General features: G+C 37.0%; 1 protein-coding gene across 1 annotated transcript in view; it reads right to left on the bottom strand.

Moving 5' to 3' along the window:
- Positions 1 to 469: 469 nt before the first annotated feature.
- Positions 470 to 27179, bottom strand: part of PIK3C3 (phosphatidylinositol 3-kinase catalytic subunit type 3) — a 139617-nt gene continuing 112907 nt past the window's right edge. Inside the window, exons 22-25 of the mRNA XM_019465316.2 lie at positions 25034 to 25202; positions 19564 to 19654; positions 10124 to 10249; positions 470 to 831 (exon numbers count right to left, since the gene is read on the bottom strand). Of these exons, the coding sequence (XP_019320861.2) occupies positions 817 to 831; positions 10124 to 10249; positions 19564 to 19654; positions 25034 to 25202 (401 nt within the window). The 3' untranslated portion in view covers positions 470 to 816. The remainder of the gene's footprint in view (positions 832 to 10123; positions 10250 to 19563; positions 19655 to 25033; positions 25203 to 27179) is intronic.

The following is a 27179-nucleotide window of genomic DNA, read 5'->3' as shown; positions in this document are numbered from 1 at the left end:
TTACATCAAAAAAGTATTTATTGCAGAAAGACAATTTATGCTTACATGTGTATGTAAAAATATCTTGGGCTCAATACTAACAGCTGTGTCATTGTTATCTTTTGGCCAGTGACTCAGATTGACGTATTTGCATGTCTTGATTCATGTACTTACAAGCTAGGAGAACTGTGAACTAACTATAGTTTTCAAAAAAGATATGTATTTAAAAATGAGAGAAAATGACTGTCTTATTTGAAGTATATGCAATTGTTGAACTTTTGTAAAAGAATGAGTCACAATATGTAAACCTTTAAGTACTGTAGATTAGGCAAAAACAAACATGAGCAGGGGAGGAAGAGGGAGAAGAGAAGGAGGGAGAAGGGAGAGACACAACAAAAAAGCCTTCTTAAATGAGACAGTCCAAATTCATAACTGCTGTCTTGGTGTGAAGAGATGATCAAAAAAAAAAAAAAAAAAGAAAAAAAGAACATTTCAAACGCAGAGACTAAAATGTTTTACTATTTCAACATAAAATTCTTCCAGAACTCTCAAAGTATATACATGATCCTGGAATAAATTTTTCACTTCTTAGCTTATTAACAATGTGTACATTTGAAAATAAATATATACAATATTTCAAAACAAACCCTTCAAGACAATATTTAGACAGGGACATCCAAGGAAATTGAATTCAGGCACCATGTAACATTTAGGATATATGGTATCTTGAAGATTAAATGTTCTCTTCCTTGTTACTCTGAAGTCTTCCTTATACAGAGGTTGCTTCTAAAGTAGTTCTCTTACAGAGCCAAACATTCTGAGGTGCCAAACCCAGTTTCATTTCCTCCAGTACTATGAAAATTAAAAACAGATAAACAAGTAGTAATTAACATCAATGTTCACAAAGAAAGACAACAGAGTCTACAGTTTTAAAAAAAAAATGCTTAGTTTTGTCATGACATTTTTAGAGACTGTGAAAACCTGTTGCTTATTCCACTTCATTGAGTGCAACCACTTTATTCCAGTACTGAGCTGGAATCAAATCAAAGAAAGTAGTCCTGAAAGAACAAGGAAGCCCGGTCAAGAGTTGTTTGGGGGCCAACATACAAACAGTGTTTGATTTTAAGATATCAAGTAAAAATAAAAGAAAACAATGCTTTTATCACCTATTTTTGCTACTTTTCTTCACAGTTACCTCAGATATGGCTGATAAAGAGATCTGTGACACTGACCCTCTTCTCATTTTCTCTCTACATTAGCATTCATTGAGACTGAGAGAATGCTTACTTTTGAGAACTATTAAGCAAAAATAATCTGTAACAGTTAACGGTTGTCATTAACATGTACAGATGCCACCAACCACCACTTTCTCAGCACAAACAACTCTCCCTGTTGGGCGAACATACACTGAGTCATCCATAACTCATGTGCCATCTTATTCAATAAAACAGATGTTGGCCATTATCTTGGAGGAAATAAGAATGCTGTACATGTGAAACAAAATCTTGTTTCCGTGAACTTCACCTCATTATTACTCTGAGAAAAAACATGAGGGGGAAAAAAACTCACTGACAAGTATTTGTGGATGTGGATGTGCGTTCACATATATGTGTAAAAATGTCAGAGATGCTGACTGATTTTGGTCTGATATGATTTAGGGTGGCAATCCTAGCAAGAATATGGTAAGATTCAGCTTTCATGCTAGTAAGAGGAATGTAATTTCTGATTTAAGAAGCTGTATAGGAGGCACCTGGGTGGCTCAGTCGGTTGAGTGCCTGACTTCAGCTCAGGTCATGATCTCGTGGTTTCTGAGTTCAAGCCCCGTGTCAGGCTCTGTGCTGACAGCTCAGAGCCTGGAGCCTGCTTCGGATTCTGTGTCTCCCTCTCTCTCTGCCCCTCCCTCGCTTGTGTGCTGTCTCTCAAAAATGAATAAATGTAAAAAAAATTTAAAAAAATAAAAAATAAGATAAAAAGAAGCTGTATAGGGGCACCTAGATGGCTCAGTAGTTTAGGCATCCAACTCTTAATCTCAGCTCAGGTCTTGATCTCAGGGTTTTGAGTTTAAGCCCCATGCTGGGCTCCATGCTGGGCATGGAGCCTAGTTAGGGAAAAAAAGAAAACAAAACGCTGTTTGAACATTTTCAAGAAGACTGTGTCAGAGAAAATCAACTTCTCAAATGTTCCTGGGCACTTATATAAAATCACATACATTTATTTGGTGCCTACCATGTGCCAGGAATGCCTCAGGTTGTGTGAGAGTCCCCAAGTTACTTAAGACAAAAAAAAAAAAAAAAAAAAAAAAACAAACCTGAAGACAAAATGCTCATAGAGAGAGTCACCACTCATATACACACACAAGCATATTCAAAAGTTGGGCAATGGTTGGGGAACTCATTCCTGGCAAAGAGCAAAGAGGTAGTGCTTGTGAGGGTTTGGGGGGAAATACTACGTATGGGAAATTGTCATGGGGGTAAATCATTAGAGTATAATACAAAAAGGACTCTTTTTAAGGCTGGTAGAAAATGATTAAAGCTGAAAATACAGGTTAGAGCCAAATTGTGAAGGGTCCTCACAGACCCGTTAGGAAGTCTAAATACCCTGAAAACGATAAAAAAACCACACAAGTGTATATATGTGTTTGTATGTGTGAGAAAAACACTGCTACTGAACAAACGGTCTATAATATATCTCCTAAGTACTTCCAAGTGTGTCTGTGAGAAAAAAGTTAGTAATACTACGTAGCAGAGCCAGTCCCAAAATATTCAACACCCTGTACATTTGATGAATTTATAAAAAACAGTTAAATGTAACCAGAAGGGCAGAAAAACAAGAGTATGACGACTAACCTTCCTAAAAGCAGTTAATGAAGCAAACAGACAAATCTCACCGTGGATGATACTCAAGTGTTTAAAAACTTTCCCCGGAGAAGAAATTAAGAATTTAAATTAAATTAAAGGAAATTAAATTTCTACAGATAAAAAGGAAACTGCAGGGCATTTTAGCTGAAAATTCTGGGGCATTCTGCTGACTGTTGCTATTATAGTAATTAACTAATCTTAAGACTTTAAAACATTTGGAATGCAGCAAGCTCCTCTAGTAGGTTTTTAAACGTCACAGGTTTTGATGGCTGTTCGTGCCGTGGTGCTGACAGCAGTGCAACATGAGAGCACATGTGGGTCAATAAAATTCAAGCAAGACTGGTTTATGACCAAAGTGCAAAATAAACGTTGTCCCACATTTACCATATTTACCTGGGAGTAACTACTCCCAATGGCTCCTTTTTATATCATACTCCATTGGCTGTCTGCACAGCTGACTTTTTCTTTCACTGGGCAGATGAAAGATCAAAGAAAAGTTAAAGATCATTTCTTTTTTTATTTACAAGTGTTATTTTTTAAAACTCGCTACTCTTACAACAAAATCCATTCACCTCCATTAAATTAAAGCTTTAACGTGTATCAAGAAAAACATGATTTAGAAACTACTATTTCTACAACCACGGGTCTGGGTTTGATTCTGGACTTTTGTCCCCTATTAACCATGAGACCTTGTGTATGTTATTTAACCTCAGCCTTGGTTTTCTCATCGATGAAACAGGCCTGGTGATATACACACTTCACAGGTGTGAGGATTAAACAAGGCAATGCTGAGAAATCTCTTTACATAATTCCTGGTACATCCAAGTGTTCAATAGGCTATAATTACTACTATTATTGCTGTTTCTTTGTTGTTAATTTTTATTCCTCCCAGGATAATTCAAACAAATTAGGAATAGATCAGATGGGGGACACAAAATGATATAAAATTGTTTTGTATGATATACTGGCATTATGATACTTATTTAAGCCACTGGTCTGGGAATCATCTGACTCTTTAGAAAATTATTTAGTTAAAAAAAAGTTTGTTTCTTGAGAAAAATTTCTCTTTGGCTAAAGAATTTAATACTCTTTGTTTTGTTCAATAAAATATTTTATACTGTTGTCCTTTATTCCAAATGGTAAAATACGGTCCATATAACATAAACTCAGAAATGATGCTCTCTTCTCCTCTCTGCGGGCATCTTCTGCATCTATGCGCTCTCTCGGGAGAGTAGAGGGTAGAGCAGGCACAGTGCAAACATCTACACTGTGGTCAGTGGTAAGGTCAGTACACAAAGGTAAAATAGCAACACAAATAAACACAATTACTCGAGAAAAGCCCTTCACAAGGAAACACATTGCACAGTTATCTCCCCCAAAAGTCCAAAACAGGAAGCTTTTCCCTTAATACTGACGCAAAACAACTTGTTTCTCTGAGCAGCAGATGGGGCAGATAGATTGCATGCACTCAGAAGCCGTGTTGTGCAAAACACGAGAATCTTCAATACTGGAATTACATGCAGCACAGTCATGGGAGACACTGGGTCTGAAACATTACCAAAGGAGCTCCTCTCACATTTATTAGAGGACGTATGCTCTTCAGGAAAAACATTGGGTAGAATAACCACATTGTTTTTCTCCTTTCATTTTTCTTTTAATCCCCACAAGTATGTATAGTTGAATTCTCTTCAGTTAAAGGCATATAACTTTACCTCAAGTGTTAAGTTCAGGTGCCCCTCTGCTTGGACCTGTGCTTTTCCCCCTTGAACACCACAGGGGCTAAGTAAGGATTCTTGCCAAATGTATAGCAGTAATGTGTTCTCGGTATCTTGGGCTGGAATTTAGGTAAACTTTCTGAACCCAATCTGTTACTGTTTTACTCTCAGTCGGCAAAAAAGGCATCTCATTGGAAACCACACCCCACTTTCTAGCCTTCTATCATCAATAGGTAAAGAGAGAGACAGGAGAAAGTAAAAACAGGGAAGAAATGGGTTGTACTGTGAGAGATCACCATCCAAAGGCCTAGTTTTAGTGCAGGAAGTGCCCCAAACTAAGTGACCTCTACCTTTCTGTGCAGCTAAGACTAGAAAGCCTTGTAAAGACCATTTCAGTGGAGACAAGAGTTCTGATGAAGCAATTTCAAAGACAATGACCTAAATAAAAGTGTTTTTCAGTGGAAAATTTGTATCACTAATAGGTGGGTGTTGCTAGGCAACATATATTGCAGTGTTTAATCTCTACCCTTCCTAGCGAATGGTATGATGGAAGAAAATAAGGCTTTTCAGCATTGCAACATAATAGTTCTATGTGGCAATTTTGTGGTCTTCTTATAGACTATAATTTCTTTTATGCTGAAAAACTATAGTTTTTGTTAACATGTATCAATTAATTTATCTCCATTTTTAGAAAACTGTCCTACAATCCACAGTGATTAATAGGAATGCACTGAAATTAGCCAAACTCATTTAGCAGTGTACATCTTTATAATAAATGCTTTGAGTGACCAGAAGAAACAGATGTTGGTCACCCGGATTTGCATGTGCAAATAATTTATTAGTATCACTACCTAAAAAAGATACATAGTCACTATTTAGAAAATATACTGCATTTAGAAGTGTGAGTTTCAAGAAGAAAATAAACTTCAGTTTAGAAATAGCTATGCTTCTGTCATTTGATAATTTCAAAAGACTATGTGAAGTTAAAACTTTACTCAGTGTCTCTTGTAACCCTCAATGCCTAAACAAATTCCAATGAAATCAAACATCCTTAGTTTATTCTCATTCTGATATTGTTTCACTTGCACAAGAGTACAGATACAGGTGACAAATATATTTAAGGAAACCTCAGATAGCATGATCATTTTCAACTTCATCTCTTAGGATGTAGAAAAGGGGATATTCTGGTAAAGACCTGAATTTAATAAGTTAGGAAACGTTTTATGTGGCTCAGCCTTCTCATTTATAAAAGAAGAGAATGTTAAAACTCACTTTTGTGGTTGTTAAGGATTATATAATATTAAAAAATAGCAAAGCACTATATGAAATACAAAGTTCAAATAAATAAAGTATGGCTATTGTTGTCTCAGACACTGTTATCTGTCATTATAGACAGCTGAGAGAGATGATCTAAAAATTTTTGCCTACATAAATATTCATGCCGCATTAAACCTCCACTTTTACCTGTCTGGGATGATGCTGGTAGTATTAAGTCACTGGAATAATCCAGATATTTGCTCTTATTAATATTCATGCTGCTACAGCCTTAATTTTAGATAATAACACTATTTTGTTATCAAGAATCTATCCTAGCCCAAGAAAGTTTGTAACAACGAAGACCAAGTAAGATCAAATAACTATTTATCCAGGATTTCTAAGAAAATAGAAACCTAAAAGACTTAATATTTCTTTCCAAGAAATATAATCATCCATTAGTTCATATGTATAAAATGATCCTTCCCATATCTAAGAATACATCCACCTCTATTACCAATTTATCACCCATATTCATATTTTCTCTGTGAACATTAAAGGATGTGCATTAACTCTTAGTTCTGAACAACCTTCATAATTTAACCATCAGTGCTGGGGGTTTCATTTACTTTTAGTTTTTGTAGTAGTCAGTATAAGCTGGAAAGCAAGTGACCTTTGTACATCTTTGATTATAGATTAAATTTGTATTAGTTTTTACTTCAATACCAATCACTTTACCGATGTTTTGAGGCCCAGAGACATCGGTGAATGAAGGTGCCTCTATTACTACCTCCCCCAGATGATAATGTGGTCCCTTTTTTTTTATCTAGCTTTCTGTCTCCTCTATTTTTAACACAGAATATTAAGAAAAAGAGTCTTTCTATTCTTAGATGGAGTGAGCAATGCAAAAACAGGCATCTTATGTAATTGACAACACAATTTCAAAACTATAGTGAAGTATGCCACAGGTTCATTTACAGAACTTGAAGGCTCAAACTTTAACCTGGATTGCATCAGATGAGTGGTAGTTAAGCCTTCAAAGATGTAACACTTAATCCCTCTCCTCCCCAAGAGAACACTCTATCTCTTGTTCCTGAGAACAGGGGCTGGCCTTGAGACTTGCTCTAAGAGGCCTGCTGCTTCTGCTCTCGCGTTCCTGTGGAGCAGCCAGTCACCATGCAGTAGAACAGCAGCCCCGGCTAGAGCCCTGAGTGATGAGAGAAGTGGAGAGGCCGTCTGGAAGAGCACCAAAGAGATGTGTGAAACCTTCTGGGCCCTTCAGACAAACCCAATCATGGGCTGAAAGCAGCTGAATAGTGAACCCACCTGACGTAACAGGAAACAAAAGAACCATGTGGTTGGGCTCTTGCTGAAATCTTGACTAGAGAATCATAAGAAGTTTTTTAAGTTTTTTAAGCTAGGAAGTTCAGGTTCGTTGTATAGCTACAGATAATCTGAAATGAGGTGTTAGGCAGCTGCATTAATTTCAAGTGTGGAATTTTAGCTCCATTATATATGGTAAATAAATGTCCAGGAAAATAAGGGAGAAAAATGAGAAACTTCAAGCATACAAGAAAGAAAACCCATGAAGGAGAGAAATTTGTACAGTTGTCAATAAGGACAGAGCAAAATAAAATATAAATAACCAACTCTAAAGGAAATGCAAAGACACAGAAGTTAAAAGTTTCTAACCTCAAACATGTTACAACTATTTGAGTATTAAAAAAGAAAAACAAAAGGTGTACATAGAAAAAGGCAGAGAGAGATGGGCGACTGAGTGGCTCAGTCAGTTAAGTGTCTGACTCTGGCTCAGGTCATGATCTCACAGTTCATGAGTTCAAGCCTGGCATCCAGCTCTGTGCTGACAGCTCAGAGCCTGGAGACTGCTTTGGATTCTGTATCTTCCTCTCTCTGCCCCTCCCCCATTGTGCTCTGTGTCTTTCTCTCTGTCTTAAAAAAAAAATAAAAAGAGGGGCGCCTGGGTGGCTCAGTCACGTAAGCATCCAACTTCAGCTCAGGTCATGATCTAATGGTCTGTGAGTTCGAGGCCGGCATCAGGCTCTGTGCTGACAGCTCAGAGCCTGGAGACTGCTTTGGATTCTGTGTCACCCCCTCTCTGTCACTACCCCTCCCCCACTCACACTCTGTCTCTGTCTCTCAAAAATGAATAAACATTAAAAAATTTTTATAAATAACTTAAAAAATAAAGGGAAAGAAAAAGGGAGAGAAAATAACAGGATTGTGTGGGCTATGCCACAGAAAATTTCATTAACACATAACATAAATAGTGGTGAGCAAAATGTTGACAAGAGAACTGGCTTCAAAATACTAGATATGGAAGTCAAAAGATCTGGGTTCAAGTTTTGGTTCTGTCCCTTCCTTGTTAGCCACATGAAGATGGCTAAGTCATTAAACCGTTCTGGACTTCTATCCTATTCTATTGCTTCTATTGCTCTAAAACACTCTGCTGTATTATGTGTGGACTCAGATTCACCATTAGCTAGACAAATCACTTACATACCATCTGAATCACAGTTTATTCTCTTGAGAATTGACTGGATAGGATTAACCTGGGATGCAGAACCTGATTTGGTCCTTATAATAAAATATGACCTGAATTGGTGTTCTGGGAGAAGAAACTTTTTGTTAAGCCAGGAAAAGAGTATAAGCTAACATCTACAGGAAGAAACCCCTTTAAGTTCATTGGATATTTTTTAAGTGGATAAGCCATTGTACTAATAGGTGAGTAATAGATATAGCCCTGACTTCAAGAAGTTTGCATTTTAGGAGTTATAAGACAAGAATCCAAATATCTATAATAGAGGGGTGCCTGGGTGGCTCAGTCGGTTAAGCGGCCAACTTCGGCTCAGGTCATGATCTCGCGGTCTGTGAGTTCGAGTCCCGCGTCCGGCTCTGTGCTAACAGCTCAGAGCCTGGAGCCTGTTTCGGATTCTGTGTCTCCTTCTCTCTGACCCTCCCCCATTCATGCTCTGTCTCTTTCTGTCTCAAAAATAAATAAACGTTAACAAATATCTATAATAGAAAGCAAATGTAAGTGCAACTCAATAAAGTTAAAAGTATTATAAATATCCAGAGGAAGATCAATCAAAGTGGCATTAAGAATACATCTTGGTGGACTGGATTTGGTAAGCATAAGTTTACCAAAGATTCATTATAAGAAGATGGATGTTCTGGTGCTGACGAAATGGCAGCTGCAAAGTAATCAGAGACAGAAGAGATCAAAATATTCAGAGACAGTATTAGGGAAACAGCTTGGAAAGTAGCTTGGAATACAATCCTGGAAGGCCTTGAGCTTCCAGAGACCAGTCTTCACTGTTAGGCAATGGGGAAACACTGCACATTGACATTAACAAGGGGGGCGAGAGGACAAAGTAAAACATTATATTGTGAAAATATATCTGATATTTAGAATAAAAAATGCTTACAGAAAAAAAAAAAAGGTTAAAACAGAGAGAAGAGTTATAAAGCATTTTAGTTACCCAAGGTATCGTAAAGAGCAAAAAATGGATTAAATGTTAGGAGTCCAAAAATGATAGAAAATGGTAATTAAAGAAATAGTTAAACTGGCAAGGCTTGGTGGTACAATGGTACCAGGTGAGGGAGAAGTCAAGCGGACAGGCTTTGAGCTTGGGTGATTAGTAAAATTACCAACGGAATATGCAAAGTAAGGAAGGGGTGCACAAGGAGAAGAGTGTGAGGGTAGGGGGCAGGGGGAAAGAGGTCTCATTTTTCTGTTTGCTCACATTTTCATAATCATCCTCATTATGAAATTCATAATGAAACCAGGCTTTAAACCTGAGGTTTAGCATCACAGGCTAGTGTGAAAAGGTCTCCCTCCCTCAGACATTTGTATGCAAGCTTCTGCTAACAGTAAGGCTACAGACAGACCTTTTCAGTACATGATGTGCACTGCTTTACTCAGCTTCAAAACTCCTTTCCCAGCACTTCACCATTTGTGAAAACCCAACATGTGCTCAAGTCTCACTTGCCAAGGCCACCTTTAGACCCATGATCATTCTCAAGGAAGGTTTACAATCACCACTGATGCCAAAGGACAAATACACCAATGCTGATACTCCACAATTTAGCTGACGACTAAGAAAATTTCAGTGGGCTGTTTTAGAATTGATAATGTATGCGGCATGTTCACAGTGGCTGGCTGGTGAGATGGCAAAAATGGCTTGACAAAGAAAATAAGGAAAAGGCATCATTAGCAGGAGAAAAGTATGGCTCTCTGAGGACTCTAGGGTAGGACACGGGGAGGCAGAAATAAAGTCCACTGCACTGAGAACTTACCTGGGCAAACTTGTGAATCTGTTCTACCACTGCAGCAAAAAGAGCATGGACACTTTCATCAATCAGACTCTGCATGTAATGCACGGCCTCTTCATCAGACAGGTCTAGTCGGAATTTATCCTGAACCTATAAGATCATAGTACGTTAGTCTTGAGCGTGGGGGGGAAAAAACATACTTTGAAGAGACAGAACCAAATGGATACAGACATTATTACAATATATTACGACTGATTTCTGTGACAAAGAAGTGTTTTATAACTTACAAGAAGTTCTGAAGTTATTATTCTTTTGAATGTCAAAGTTTTCTGTTTTTGCTATATGCTGTAAATCACCCTATCCTTGTTGGTTGTTACCTAGGAATAAACCTAACCAAAGATGTAAAAGATTTGTATGCTGAAAAGTATAGAAAGCTTATAAAGGAAATTGAAGAAGATACAAAGAAGTACAACAACATTCCATGCTCATGGGTTGGAAGGATAAATATTGTTAAAATGTCAACACTACCCAAAGCAATCTACACATTCAATGCAATCCCAATCAAAATTGCACTGGCATTCTTCTCAAAGTCAGAACAACCCTAAAATTTGTATGGAACCACAAAAGACCCCGAATTGCCAAACTAATATTGAAGAAAACCAACATGGGAGGCATCACAATCCCAGACTTTAGCCTCTACTACAAAACTGTAATCATCAAGATAGTATGGTATTGGCACAAAAACAGACACATAGACCAATGGAATAGAATAGAGAAACCACAAATATACAGACAACTAATCTTTGACAAAGCAGAAAAGAGTATCCAATGGAAAAAGACAGTCTCTTTATTTTATTTTAATTTTTTTTAATGTTTATTCATTTTTGAGAGACAGAGAGAGACAGAGCATGAGTGGGGAAGGGGCAGAGAGAGAGGGAGACGCAGAATCTGAGGCAGGCTCCAGGCTTGAGTTGTCAGCACAGAGCCCGATGCGGGGCTTGAACTCACGAACTGTGAGATCATGACCTGAGCCGAAGTCGGGCGCTCAACCAACTGAGCCACCCAGGCGCCCCAAAGACAGTCTCTTTAACAAATGGTGCTGGGAGAACTGGACAGCAACATGCAGGAGAATGAAACTAGACCACTTTCTTACACCATACACAAAAACAAACTCAAAATGGATGAAAGACCTGAATGTGAGACAGGAAACCATCAAAACCCTAGGAGAAAGCAGGCTACAACCTCTTTGACCTCAGCTGCAGGGATTTCTTACTTGTTACATCTCCAAAGGCAAAGGAATTAAAAGCAAAAATGAACTATTGGGACCTCATGAAGATAAAAAGCTTCTGCACTGCAAAGGAAACAATCAACATAACTAAAAGGTAACTGACAGAATGGGAAAAGATATTTGCAAATTACATATCTGATAAAAGGCTAGTGTCCAAAATCTATAAAGAACTTATCAAGCTCAACACCCAAAAAGCAAATAACCCAGTTAAAAAATGGGCAGAAGACATGAATAGACACTTTTCCAAAGAAGACATCCAGATGGCCAACAGACACATGATACGATGCTCAATGTCACTCATAATCAGGGAAATACAAATGAAAGCCACACTTGAGATACCACCTCACACCAGTCAGAGTGGCTAAAATGAACAAATCAGGAGACTGTAGATGCTGGCGAGGATGTGGAGAAATGAGAACCCTCTTGCACTGTTGGTGGGAATGCAAACTGGTGCAGCTGCTCTGAATGCAACCTCAGTGTGGAGGTTCCTCAAAAAATTAAAAATAGAACTACCATATGACCCAGCAATAGCAATACTAGGAATTTACCCAAGGGATACAGGAGTGCTGATGCATAGGGACACAGGTACCCCAATGTTTATAGCAGTGCTTTCAACAATAGCCGAATTATGGAAAAAGCGTAAATGTCTATCAACTGATGAATAGATAAAGATGTGGTTTATATACACAATGGAATACTACTTGGCAATGAGAAAGAATTAAATCCTGCCATTTGCAGCAACATGGATGGAACTGGAGGGTATTATGCTAAGTAAAATAAGTCAGTGTATCTTGAGAAACTTAACAGAAGACCATGGGGGAAGAGAAGGGGGGAACAAAGTTACAAACAGAGAGGGAGGAAGGCAAACCACAAGGGACTCTTAAATACAGAGAGCAAACTGAGGGTTGATGGGGGGTGGGGAAGAGGAGAAAGTAGGTGATGGGCATTGAGGAGGGCACTTGTTGGGATAAGCACTGGGTGTTGTATGGAAGCCAATTTAACAATAAATTATATTTTTTAAAAAAAGAAAAACTAAATAGTAAACATGATTCTTAGGCCCTGCAAATTAAAAATGAAAAAACTGTTCTTTTAACTCAAAAGGGTGCTTTATTTTTTCACATTTCGAAGCTAGAACTACTGTGTAAGATTTAAAATGTGACATATTAATAAATAATCTCCTTCATTTTATCCCTGTTGTTCATTATTAAATGGATATACCAAGGTGAGATGACAATAATATTCTCCCCCACTGTTTCACTACCTATAGAAGAACAGAAACTATGTTAGTCACCAGCAAAATCAACTGAAGTAGATCTTCCAAAAATGTCTCCCTTCCTATAGCAATTCCTTATACCTATGCAAAGAACTACTTTAGTTGGTCTGTAATTTCCAGTAACAGAGAAACTTTTCTTTGTTTCATATTTATAGTTCCAGTTGATTCCCAATAACAAGAAGTACTAGAAAAATTAGTAGAAACGTATGAGAATGGTTCCTAAAAAATAAGTCAATGTTATTGATGACCACTTTGTGTAAAACACTTCACATCAAGATTTCGCCTGACTCTGAGATAGCAGTGAAGTAGAATAGTATTTCCATCTAGAACATGCAGAAACTGAGGCACAGAGAATTTATGAAGCCAACCCAAAGACCCTTAACTGATGGCAGGGGTCTCACACTTCCAGACAATCTCATGCCACTGCACGAGATTATACTCTACTCCTTTCTCCTCATATAAGTGGAGATAATGCTTATAAGCATTATACTCTACTCCTTTCTCCTCTTATAAGTGATCCATATATACTTTGGAAAAAGCAGGCAAGGAGAAAATGATGTTTCCAAGCAGATAAAAAGTGGTCGTATTTAGTATTTACTGTTAAGTATAGAATTTAACTTCCAGAAAAACGAAGAAGGACACAGTACAACAACCATGGCCGTGGAACGGTGCTCATCTCTTTGCTAGATCGGAGGTATACCAAATGACCCAACAGCTCTGCAGCTTCAGGCTGGGGAAGTACAAGAGAGGTGGGCATAAAGAGTGAAGGACGATTCAGCGGAGGGACATCTAAAGGTCTGGGTTTTTTTGTTTTTAAGTTTTTTTTTTTTTACGTTTATTTTTGAGAGAGACAGGGAGTGAGCAGGGTAGGGGCAGAGAGCGAGGGGGAGACATGGAATCCGAAGAAGGCTCCAGGCTCTGTGTTGTCAGCACAAAGCCCGACTCAGGGCTCAAACTCGTATGACCTGAGCTGAAGTATGGCTCGTGTGACTCATATGACCTGAGCTGAAGTAGGATGCTCAACTGACTGAGCCACCCAGGTGCCTCTGAAAGTCTATCTTGAATGAACTAGCTCTCCTATTTCTGAATCCCAATTAATGGCATATCTCTTCTTTGATTTTAATCCTTTATTTTCCTTGACTTAGAAAGATGTCTGACAGGTCTGGAACTATTTTTAAAAGCATCAAAAAACTACAGATCAAAAGAATCAGAACTTCAGCCAATTGATCAAAACTTAAATGCTTGTATATGCGCTTGCAACACAAACAATATATATATTTGGCATAAAAAGATGTTATTTACCAAATATGAAAAAATAATCTTTTATAACAATGAAGTTAAGGTTAACTGCATATAAATGGTTGATTTGGTATCACATATACTGACCGGCCTACTTGGTATTGTCCCCTAGGTCCTTAAGATTCTAATCATTTTCTTCAAGCTATATTCTCTTTGCTCTTCAGATTGTATAGTTAAGCTCTATTTATATGTGTGCATGCACACAAACATGCACAAACACAGTCTCTAACATTCCAATTAGTACTAAATATTGAGTTTGTCTTCAATAACCTTTTGATGTACACTCTTCTTGCATCCACACTCTCAGGGGTGTAGAGCTATTCCCCACATAACACACATTTCTAGACTAAACTATATTGTCTTTGGGGGCGACTGGGTGGCTCAGCTGGTTAAGCGTCCAGCTTCAGCTCAGGTCATGATCTCATGGTTCATGGGTTCAAGGCCTGTGGGGCTCTGTGCTGACAGCTCAGAGCCTGGAGCCTGCTTCAGATTCTATCTCCCTCTCTCTCTTCCCCTTCTCCACTCATACTCTGTATACTCTTTCTCTTAAAAAATAAACATTAAGAAAATAAATTTAAACTATATTGTCTTTCATAAGGAGCACAGAGATATCATTTATACTTAATCTTTACCCTTTGTCTCTGAAAGCTCAAAACACATCATTGCGAAACTAATTTAGCATTCGTTAATAAAGACTTTTGCTTAAAACAATTTAGTGTTTAGCATCTCTGAAATAAGAGTAACTTTCATTAAAATAATAAAAGCAGACACTTCCTATTAAAATTTTTTATTTAAATTATTAGAATAAAAAAATTTTCCTTGTAATAATTATTCAATCACAAAAGTGATTACAACAAAGAAACACTTTTCATTCATCAAGGTGAAAGAAAGAGTTTTAATCTAAACAGTATTTCCTTGCTGAGTTCATTTGATTATCTGAACTGCATTAGAATAATTTTTAAAAATCCCTTAATTGAATAAAAACCAGAATTTAAAATAAAGAGTAATTAAAAAGAAAAATGATAAAAACTGAAACCCCCATCCAACTACTGCTAAAAGAGAATCAATGCTATAATTGTTTGTAATAGGACACATGACTGCTAAAGAAAAATGACACCTACATTACCAAAACTCCCTAAGAGTGGATATTATGGCTTATATGCTTTAATAAACATAACTTGTAGGCACCAAGGAATTTTAATTTTACAGGTCATTCGAAACAGATCTTCAATTTGTAGATTTTCAGTTATACATACACATATTTACTATAAATATGTGTATACATAAAAATATGTATACATACAAATATATATGTATATAATTTTTTGTTTTACAGATTAGTCAAAGATCAATTTAGAGAAAGAACATATCCCTTTATTCTTCAACACAAAACAGTATTATCTTGTTAAATTCCTTTGAATAAACTCATTACCACAATTTAAAAGATTTATTACTCATTTAAAGAAAAACACGAATGAAAAAGCACTGCTAAGTGGTGATGTTTATCCATTAAACTATTCTATTTCTCTCTTTTTTTTTTTTTCTTCTAAATAGAGACTCACCTGTATCAAAAAGCTAAGAAAATTCAAAACTCCCTGTAGATAGGCAATTGCCTTTTTTCAACACACTCTCCCTGGTAACAAAGTGAGTGATTTGCTAGGAAATACAGTTTTGTTTGTTTTTTTTTACTTGAAGTACAGTCAACATACAATGTTACATCAGTTTCTGAATACACAGGTCTTTTATCTCAAATATCTTAACTTCCTTTTATTCACTAGGACAATCTAGTCGGACAGAGCTAAGAAGTCTTATTTCCATACCACAGGTTCATAAAATACCTCCTTTTAATTTATTCAGAAAGAGCTGACAAACCTAACTGGTGAGGCCCTTCCTGGCCACAAATCTTAAAATTTTCAAAATCAGTGCCAACTCAACATTTCATTTTCCCCTCACTTTAATTTTTTCTCTAAACACTAATCACTATTAATATGTTACATATTTTAACTTACTTTATCCTGTTTCTTTTCTGTTTCCCTTATTAGAAGGTAAGCTCCTCATTGAAGGCAAGAAATTTTATTTTATTATTACTGTAACTCAAACAATAAGATAGTGCTTGAGATACAGTAAATATAAACAGCTCAATAAATACTGTTGAGTGAATGAATGAAGTAGAAAAAATATTCATGAGAAGGATAAAACTAAATGTAGGAGAATAATCACCCTTAGACTAGAGGAAGGCAGGTAGGGTGCAGTTCAACACTAATGACTGTTTTGATCCATTAATAAAAGAGGATTTAAAGCAAAGAGGGCAAAATGTTTAAATACAGATGGTGATTACTAGGTGTTTGTTACATGAACATCTGTATTCTTTATGATTTAAGTAGTTCATATAAAATTTATCTAAAGAAAAAACTAGTATGATCTGTTTGCTCATTTTTGAAAATTAGTCTATCCATTATGCTTTAGTTATATTAGCACTATAACACTTTGCTTTTATCAATATGCATTATTTTTATTAGACTACTTGGATAAGTTTGTTCTAAATTATTAAAAGGATTAAAGCAATTTCTGTGCAAGCTTCCCACAGCATATAGCAAAGACTGGCACACTAACCTACTACTACCAGATACTTAACTGATGTCTGTGATTGATGACCATGTGTTTAAAACATTGTGATTCCATCTCACATTTTTTGGGCAATTGGGTTTTATAAGAAATGAACAAATCTGATCAACAAAAATATTATGTATCCCATCTATAAGTATTCAATTTCAAAAATTAAAACAAAACTGATATATACTAAATTAAGTTATGGAGACAGGAAAATATTGTTGCACTTTGTTAGGATTACTCGAATAATTTAAATAATCTCTCCTTCTCTCAGCTTCAAATTGCTATACTCTATTTCCCTAGTTAGCTTCTATTCATGAGGCCAACACAAAAATGTTCCAAGTGGTAAGACTTCGAAGTAATGTTAGCAATTGTTATTTCAACAAGGTATAAAAATCTACACTTTTTCTGTTTAATGTTTATTTATTTTTTGAGAGAGAGAAATATAGCATGAGCTGGGAAGGGGCGGGGAGGGGGGTGGTGCAGAAGATCCAAAGCAGGCTCTGTGCTGACAGTAGAGAACCCAACATGGGGCTCAAACCCACAAGCTGAGATCATGACCTGAGCCAAAGTCGACCACTTAACCGACTCAGCCACCCAGGCGCCCCAAATATTTACATTTCTTAAAAAATGAAATATATGAAACATAAATTTTAGCCTATTCCAGCATAAGTTTACAACATTATCAGGACTTTAATGTCAAGTGTATGCTGCAAATAATTACTTCATATTCTTAATAAAAGAGCAGAAAGCAAAGAAAACCTTTTATGAAATACCCTTTTGAGGAGATATTTGGTGAAATACATTTTTTTCAAAGTTCACTTAATTGAAATCAGAAAACAGCTAAGGAGTACCCATCTAAAGGCAAACAACTAATACATACATGCATTTTTTTCTTCACAAAATAAATTACTTCTGTGTTAAAAGATAGGGCCGCAAAGACAACTGTTAACAGAAGGTCAATGACCTTATACAGTAAAATCGTGACTTTCTAAAAGAGAATAGAAGATCTAATAAGAACAAGAACAACATAACTTAATTGGCAGAAGAAACTGGAAGACTCAGTTTGACAAACACCATTAGAGAATTTTCATAATTTGACTTCTGAACACAAGTGAAGTTAGGGAAAAGTGAATATATAACCAGAGATAAATGGATTTAAAATACACAGCAAAACAAATCCTGAATATATCAATGCAAAAAAAAAAAAAATAATAGTATTTGGAATCTAGTGCACCCATCAATTATAGTAAAGGAAATTTTAAATTTTTATCAACCAATTACTTTTCTTGATGACCAGGTTTAGTCCATAAATAAAAAATAAATGACAAAAATAAGCCATGCCAAAAACCAGTGTGATAAGTAGTCTATTTCCTAAGGGGAAAAGGGTGTTTATTGAAACAGTGCTTGTGGATACAATAATAAATGCAGTTTTAATAAGAGGATAATTTACTTAAAAGACTGAACAATATTTACATTAAAACCCCTCACTGTTTGTGACAGACTTATAAAACCAAGTAAAAGGGATTCTCATTTATGTTTGCAATTGTCTGAATATTTGTGTCTCCTCCAAATCCATGTTGAAATACTAATGCCCGATGTGAAGATATTAGGGTAGAGCTTTGGGGAGGCACTTAGGTCATGAACATGGGACCCTTATGAATGGGATTGGTGCTCTTAGAGAGCCCACAGAGCTCCCTAACATTTTTTGCCAAATGAAGATATAACAAAAAGTCAACCCAAAGAGGGCTCTCACCTGACCATACAAACACCCTGATCTCGGACTTCCTGATTCCAAAACTATAAGAAATTTGTTTCTCTGTTGTTTATAAGCCGTCTAGTCTCTAGTACTTTCTTACAGCAGCCCAAATAGACTAAGACAATGTTTAATCCAGAGGAATCTGGAGTTGGTTCGGAGTCGGTTATGTCAGAACTTAGAGCTTTTTGGTTCCAATTATTATTTTCAACCACCACAGAGACTCCATCTCAGAGACTGCTACTGTCCTTGAGTAACTGTATACTTCTGCAAGGTAAAAAGTTTTACTCTCTTTCTTTCAAGTTCAATAATGATTATCATACTGATATTGAAGACGATCTTACGTTATCTCTGGATATAAAAAAAGCACTTTATATACTCCACCCCCAACACACCCACTGAATCAGAGAATCAGAAGCTAATTCAGATAAAAATCTTCAAATCTGTTGTCCTTCCTCCCACCTCTTGTTAGAATTCATGGTAAAACAGGGGCACCTGGATGGCTCAGTTGGTTAAGCATCTGACTTCAGCTCAGGTTATGATCTCGCGGTTTGTTGAGTTTGAGCCCCACATCTGGCTCTGTGCTGACAGCTCAGAGCCTGGAGCCTACTTCAGATTCTGTGTCTCCCTCTCTTTCGGCCCCTCCCCCATGTTCTGCGTCTCAAAAATAAATAAATGTTAAAAAACAAAAACAAAAACAAAAAACAAAGAATTCATGGTAAGGCAAGTCTGAATCACTGTTCACCTATATGACGACTACCCTTTTTTCTTCTCTTTGGAGGCTGAGTTAAAGGGGATGTCTCTACTTTGTTGACATGGAAAAAAACTCTGGTAACCAAGGTATGGATGGGAAGGATACAGAATGGCTTGTCCCAGACAGGATTATAATATTTTGTCTCTGATCCTTAGCATGTATAGCCTGTGAGTGCCAGGCATCAGATATCGTATCAGGACTATTAAAGGAGAGCTACAACTTTCTAAAAAAAAAGAGCAATGGTTGTAGCAGTAAGCTTTCTCTGTAGATGCAATGACCTAGTCATGTGACTGTGGGTATGAACAGAGCTGGCTGCATGGACCTAAGAGGCTGTTGTGTTCTGGAAGGTAAAAAGTAATTATACAATAGTTCTTTTTCTTAATTTATGTTACTTAAGAGTCTAGAGCCAGGGACATCAAGGAGAAATGGGTTATTAAAACCTTAACATCTTTTATATATAAAAAGTAGAAAATATAAAAGTTACCTTTTTCACAGTTTTATCTGGCTCAAGAGCAATATCTGGAATGTTTGCATCCACCATCAAGGAAAACAAGTTCAATATCAGGTTAGAATACCTAGAGAGTGGGAAAGAAAGAAAAAATAGCAGTGTGTTAGAATTTTGCAGCTTCTTCTCCTGTCAAGAATATCCCTAGAGGCACCTGGGTGACTTAGTCAGTTGAGTTTCCAAATCTTGATTTTAGCTCAGGTCATTATCTCAGGGTTGTGGGATCGAGCCCTGTGTCAGGCTCTGTACTAAGCATGGAGGGTGATTAGAATTCTTTCTCTCTTTTTTTTTTCTCTCTCTCTCTCTGCTCTTCTCCCCTGCTCGCTCTCTCTCTCTCCCCCTCTCTCAAAAAGAAAATAAAAATAAATGAATAAAAGCTCTCACTGGCCACCTGGTAGGAACTAAGAATGGAGGTAGGGAAACTATTTCACAGATGTCCAGGTAGAAAAGAAACAATATGGATGTTGTCTGGATGTACTTTGGAGATGGAGTGGATAACACTTGCTGATGGTTTCAACGAGCAAGGGAGAGGGGGAAGAGGAACTGAATGTCACCAAGGATTCAGCCTAAGCAATGGGAAACTACTATTCACCAAAATAAGAGAGAATGAACAAAGAGCAGGATTTGGGGCTGAGGATCAGTAATATTCTGTTTTAGACATATTGAGTTTGAAATGCCTACCAGACTCTTAGTCAAGACATCAAGTAGGCAGTCAGAGAACTCAGGGGGGATATCAGGGCCGATGGTATTAGTTCAAAACACCAGCATTTGGTTCCTAACTAAAGCCACAAGTGTGGATGAAAATGCTGAAAAGGAGTTTAGGGGGGAAAACGATCCAGAACTTAATTCTAGACAGTTTAATATGTAAAGGTCAGACAGAAGAGGGAAGAAATCAGGAAAGAAGCAGAAGTGGTCAGCAAGGCAAAAAGAAAACAGAGGAGTGGGTTATACCAAATCGAAAAAAGGTTTTCAGGAACAAAGGGGTGCTCAACTGTGTCAAGAGGCAAGAAAGCAAAGTGGCCACTAGATTTGGTATAGGTGACAGTTTATCTCGATAAAATTAGTTTTGATAGGGTACATCTGGAAGTCTTACGCTGAAGGAAGAAAAGGAAGGTTAGTGGAGACAGTGAGAAAGACTTTTTTTTTAATTTTTTTTTAATGTTTATCTTTGAGAGAGAGAGACCAGAGTATGAGTGGGAGAGGGGCAGAGAGAGAGAGAGAGAGAGAGAGAGAGAGAGAGAGAGAGAGAGAGAGAGAGATTGAGAGAGAGAATCCAAAACAGGCCCCAGGCTCTGAGCTGTCAGCACAGAGCCCGATACGGACTCGAACCCACGAACCGTGAGATCATGACCTGAGCCGAAGTGAGACGCTTAACCAACTGAGCCACCCAGACGCCAAGATAGACTTTTTTAAAACAAATGCTCTGTGAAGAGTAAAGAACTAGGGCAGAAGTACAATGTCTAGGACTATCCCAGACTTCTCCCCACCAGACAGATGCCAGAGGTACTCACCTAGTTGTGACAACCAAAACTGTCTCCAGACATTGTGAAATGTGCTTTGGGGAAAAGGGGAGTGTAAAACAGCTCTGGCTGAGAACCGCTACTTAAAACCAATGGTGAGAACACCATGGCTGTTGGAAGTTTCTTCAGTAACGTACAGCTGTTGCACTGTACACATGAGACAGGAAGGAACAGAGTTGTGATTAGACATGAAGTGTCAGCAGGTGAGGTTATTGGGCTGGATAAAAATGTGTAAGAAAGTTTAGAGAGAAGGGCAGTGATTATAGCTTGAGGGCATAAAATTCAGTGGGGAAAAGAGAAAAGTGAGAATATAAGGCAGATTTAATATGGTGTAATTTTATATGGTGTAATGGTGACTGGACATTATCAGTGAGGTTGAAGTCTTCCAGGAAGGAGTATAATCCAAAAATGAGCTGCAAGGATAGACGATGTTGGTCAGAGTGGAAAGCTGGTGATTGAGATTTTGGAGGGGTAAATTAATGTTACTCATGAGAGGCAGTAGACAAGGCTGGTTCTACATGAAGAGGACAAGGCACTCAGAGGTCAGGTCATGGCTGGACCACTTATGTGAATGTGGAAGTCACAGCAGTAGTCTTGAAGTAGACAATACAAGTTTTCAAGGAAGAGAACATGACAGAGAGACACCTGACTTTTAGCAATGGGGAGGATATCTATTGGTGTGATCTCACAGTGTGTGTGTCTATGCTTTTCTTCCTTAAGAAAACAAGGAAAGAAATCATTTGGAAGTTGCAGCAGGGAGCAAGGGGGGCACCAAGCCCTTCTCTAAGCTCTACAATATGTAGGACATGGAAATAAAGAAGATCCACTTGAGAGGGCTGCAAGGACCATGGCATCAGCAGAGTACAGCCACCTGCTATGTATTATGTCATGAATAAAATATGCTCTTTCAATGAACCCTCAATTATTTGTACTCTCCTTTGTTGACCATACAGTTTTTTCCCATCTTGTCATAAGGGAATCTCAGAGTAAATTCAGAGTAACCCAGGGAGGGGAATACAAGGCTCAACTTCAAAGGGGATATTTCAGAGGTTCTGAAAACTGGCTGCCCACTAGATTCACCCGGGAGCTTTTTAAAAATATTAATGCCTGAGCCCAATCCCACACCAAGTAAATCAGATGGGTCCCCAAACTATTTTCCCCCTAAAGTTCCCCCAGGCAATTTTAATGGACAGCCAGGATCCATGTTAAAATGTTTGTTTTTGTGGAAACATATGTGTGTTTCTTTTTAAAAAGGCAAATATTAATGTTTTCTGGATTATCTGTTGGTTTTAAGTTAACCACCCATGCTTCTATTATTGTAGCAAAAGGAAACAAAATGTAAATAAGGAATAGTCTATAAGAAGCTTAAACATTCAATTATTTTGTAGAACATCTGTCACAACCTTAACTTTTACACCTGCTGCTATGAACCTGCATTTTCCATTTAAGATAGGGTGAGCGACCCCAAACAGAAAGTATACATTCTGAGTAGTCATTCAATATCCTACCCAGAAAATAGATTTAAAGGTCACTAGAAATCTTTAAAACCATTTTCAAGAAAAAATATAAGGTCATACAAAGATGGTCTAAATTTTTCAGTGAAAACCTTTAATACTAAAAATAGGAATGCATATAATTAATAGGTATTATTTAGTAAAAGATAATAATATATTTTGTTACATGAAAATCATAACACCATAAAATGTGTTCTAACATCTATACAGTTGTAAGCATTCACAACTTAGTTCAAAACAGACTGCTCTACTTATGTGGTCAAATGTTAGTAATGGCTTCTTGTTGCAGGAAATGAGCAACAATTAACAGAAACCATGAAACCAAACCCTAATAATAAAAGTGTCAAGTAACCTTAGCTCCAAACTGACTCAACTATCAGGTTAATTCTCATGTCATAAAGAAAAATTTTTACTAACAGAACCATATTCCAAAATACAACATTAAAAAATAAATGTTGAACCAAATATTAGGGTCCAGCTGATCTTAACCAAAGTATAGTGACATTTAAAAACAAATAAAAAATAAAAGTTTTCATGACTTAACATAAAATTATTTAGATTACTCTGTGATTTTTCTTAGCAGTGATAAAAGTTAACTTTGGCTCCACATTAATAACCTGCCTCTGTTTTTTCCATTCTACTGAATTGCTACTAATCCATTATCAATGACAGTTTATAAAGCACATTGTTTTCCTTCTGCTTTCAGTAAGACAGAGCACCACTGACATTTCTCTAGTTATCATTTCATATCATTCTGTCTGCCTCCTTACCGAGAATGCCATGGTTCCATCTAGTTTTCAGGAAGCTTGGACTATTTTAAATTAAAAATCCTAAGATATTAAAGTGCATCTTTCATCTCTCTGAAAGTGTTTCTGCATCACCAGACAAATCACAGAGCACTCATCTTCCATTATTGTTTTAGCATTTCTGAAAGCAAAACTGAGTCACTCTGCCACCTAAAGGATAAATAGTGTGTTTGTAAAATGCACATCAGAGTTTGTGACACATGGTACAGACTGAGTTAACAATGAAGGCCTAATGAGTCACTGCCAAGATGAAATCTAATTAATAGTGTACAGCCACTCTCTTAGGACCAACTGCATCAACATCGTCCAGGAACATGGTCTCAACCCAGATAAGAAGCAGAAATTCATTTAATAACCATACACTGGGAGTCTTACGTTCTAACCATATGAGTGACAGGTTATAAAGACAAATAAGACAGAACCCATGTGCATAGGCAGCTGTCTACTGGTTATAATTTCATCTGGAAGACGTGAAAGAAGGTAGTAGGTCTCCAGGGCTGGGAGTTTTCATTGGACTAAGAATATTCATTTTTGCAAAGTTAAGTTGAAAATGGATTTAGAGTCAAATGATCCCGTCATTTTTGACTAACCATCAGAGCCATGTCCTAAATTTAACCAACCTGACTTAATTTACTTTTTTCCTGATGATATATGATGTTACAAGTTCTAAGTAAACCAGGATGAAGAAAGCAGAGATGGAATGGCATTGGAGAGAAAAGAAGGGATAGAGAAAAATCAACCTTTTTCCTTCAGCAAAATGACTGATGAGGTGTTAAAAGGAGACAAAATCATGTGTAACATTTATTACTCCATCATTTAACAAACTTCTGAATGCTCCTGAAGAGCAACCAAAACCAAGGCTGATAAAGTTGCTAAAGAATAAAAATGAATGGATTAATATCACTTTAAATAAACTAAATGCTTCATTCTTTGATAAAAAAGTGGGAAGTGAGCTTGGGAGAAGTTAAACAACTCAATATCGTGATTATAATCCTTCCAGACTGGCTTCAGGGAGATGTGAATGGTTATGAAGCTTCTTACTCTTTTCTCTATTCCAGCACTATCAAAGAACACAGTATATTTTATTAAAATGATTTTAACCCACTGATTTTGAAGCTTCCATATTTGCCTAATCTTGTGTAATGTCAGCTTCTTGTTTGGTGGATTTAGCAATCGAATATTTAGTAGGAAAGCAAGAGAGTCTTCTTTCTTTTGCTATCGGACTGTTTATCAAAACAGACATCAAACGTATATTAAGAAATACCGGGGCACCTGGGTGGCTCAGTAGGTTGGGTGTCTGAATTCGGCTCAGGTCATCTCACGGTTTGTGACTTCGAGCCCCGGAGCCCTGCAATCGGGTTGTGTTCTGATAGCTCAGAGCCTGGAGCCCACTTCTGATTCTGTGTCTCATTCTCTCTCTGCCCCTCCCCCACTTGTGCTCTGTCTCTCAAAAATAAATAAATGTAAAACAAAAAAATTTTTTAAATACATTTGTCTGTGTCATTCTGAGAAAGAGTGATGTGAAAGAATGTATACATTGGAACAACTCCTTTTCTTGCTCTATGGAATTAATTTATCAAAATTCTTTATGCCAAGCAAATCAACTTACCTTCGAAGGTGGAGGAAAGCCGTGTAACACTGTTTACGAAACTCTTGGTACTGCTCACTCTGGGTGCCCCCCATTCCTTCTACCATTTCTTTATTCAGCTTCATTGGAGGAGGAAGAGGCTTTGGATCCCGACCCAAAATATATCCGAAGTCTATGTGGAAGAGTTTGCCTGGATGTTGATAAGAAACTCATTTGTTATCTTTAAAAACTGAGAAGGGAATATGTCATATTATTATATATGCAGTGTCTCTTCACAACGAATACTAAGTCATGATGAAGTCTATTCAATTATTTAATCCTCTACAGCCAGGCTCGGGTGTGGCCTTAAGAGCATACTGCAGTTCATTGTAACGCAGTTATTCAAATGAAACTTCAGTTAAAATAATCTCATAGTAATATTAATCTATATTCTACTTCAAGATCTCCAGAATCAAAGACAATTAAAGGCTACATAACTTAAGGTACTAGCAGAAATTAGTGTCCTGCAGCAAATTTCTCACCCTGAAGTTTACACAAACTCCATTCATACAGCAGAAGACCATTTCTTTTAAGTATTTCTGAAACGAATCCTTTAACTTTTCACTTGTAAGTATTTCTGAAACGAATCCTTTAACTTTTCACTATTCCCCTCACAAAAAAAAAAAAAAAAAAAAAAATCCCCCAAATTGCAAATTATATTCTTCGCTTTTTCTAAACCATTTTCAACTAATCCATGTCACTCATTAGCTGCAAACTAGGAAACCACAGTATGTATGTCTACCAAGAACTGAATACAGCTGCAGTGCCCACGAAGACAAATTCTCCATGAGTCGCCAAAGCCCACAGACTAGACATGTAAAAATGTGATTGATCATTCACTTTAGAGAATGATTCACCACCGAATTCATAAGCATTTTGTGACTTACAAGTAGGTGTAAAAGAAGCATACATTTTAACACAAAGAGTAGCCGCGTGGATCCTACAACCCAAGCTCCACCAAGGCAGGAATTTATGCCGTTTCGTACATCACTCTACCCATGCCTTAGAATAGTTTCTGGCACACGAGGCACTCACTTTTGAATGAAGGGATGAATTCATTTAAAAAAACAACAACCTAAAATCTTCCTAGTATAATCTTCCCACTCTTGTTTGTCTTGTGATACATTATATGACCTGTTTTATGTGAAAACCTATCCTCCATCATGCATTTGGGAAGCTTAGGTTCCCCCTACCCCTCAAGGGGAGCAGCCAAAAACTTTCCTTCTTCAAGTACGTGTACTGAGTTTGAGCATACTTTTGCCATCCTGCAAAGTATTTTTATACATCAATTCTATCCATTAACATATTAGCTAAACCCCCTACGTCTTTCTCTGTGCATTATTACTGTTACCTGTGAATGTTATACTCCATCATTAGGTCACTATTGGAAATTTAAGGCAATGATGGGCACAGAACTGACTCTGGGTGTGGCAATGAAATCCCAGGTGAACAGTGACACACTGGCAGGCCTTCTGAGTCAGTGGTATAACTGTCCCTAAGTACGACTGACACCTTCACGTCTTACTTGATGAGGTATGTGACCCTGACAAAGCCACTTAATGTTCTAATCCTCACTTTCTAAACTGCACAATAGGTTAATACTGTTGATTACCTCATAAGACAGAATTAAAAAGAGATAAAGATATGTTATCTTAAAATAGTACCTGATACACAGTAAACAGTCTAAATGTCTCCTGTCATTATTATTATTTCCAACTAAGCTACAGATGACAGGGTCAAGCAAAATAAAAAACCCCATTTAAGTCAAGAATGATTACATCTATAGCCTTGTCTCATTTAAGAAGCTATGTCCCTTAGAGGAAAAAAACATTTTAGTCTGAATATAAAACTAAATCAAGCTATATGATATCTAATGACCATGTCTCCTAAAGGCGCATACAAATGTTTATCTTAAATACTTTGAATACCACTTTTTAAAAAAATGTAAAATACTAAACACTGCTCAAAAAGAAATATTAATAAGTACCACTTCAAAGACATTTAAAATATACTGAATTGGTATTTATATGTTCCTTATACCTGAGATCACTACTGCCAGGGATTAGTAAAATTAAATATTAAAGGGATAAGCAATCTTATTTGCAAATCATCTCAGGCATTGTTCTTA

The sequence above is a fragment of the Panthera pardus genome, unplaced genomic scaffold, assembly GCF_024362965.1.
Source record: "Panthera pardus isolate Hobbes unplaced genomic scaffold, ASM2436296v1 HiC_scaffold_15, whole genome shotgun sequence".
In the NCBI taxonomy this organism is placed as follows: Eukaryota; Metazoa; Chordata; class Mammalia; order Carnivora; family Felidae; genus Panthera; species Panthera pardus.
This window is presented reverse-complemented; position numbering and strand designations above follow the sequence as displayed.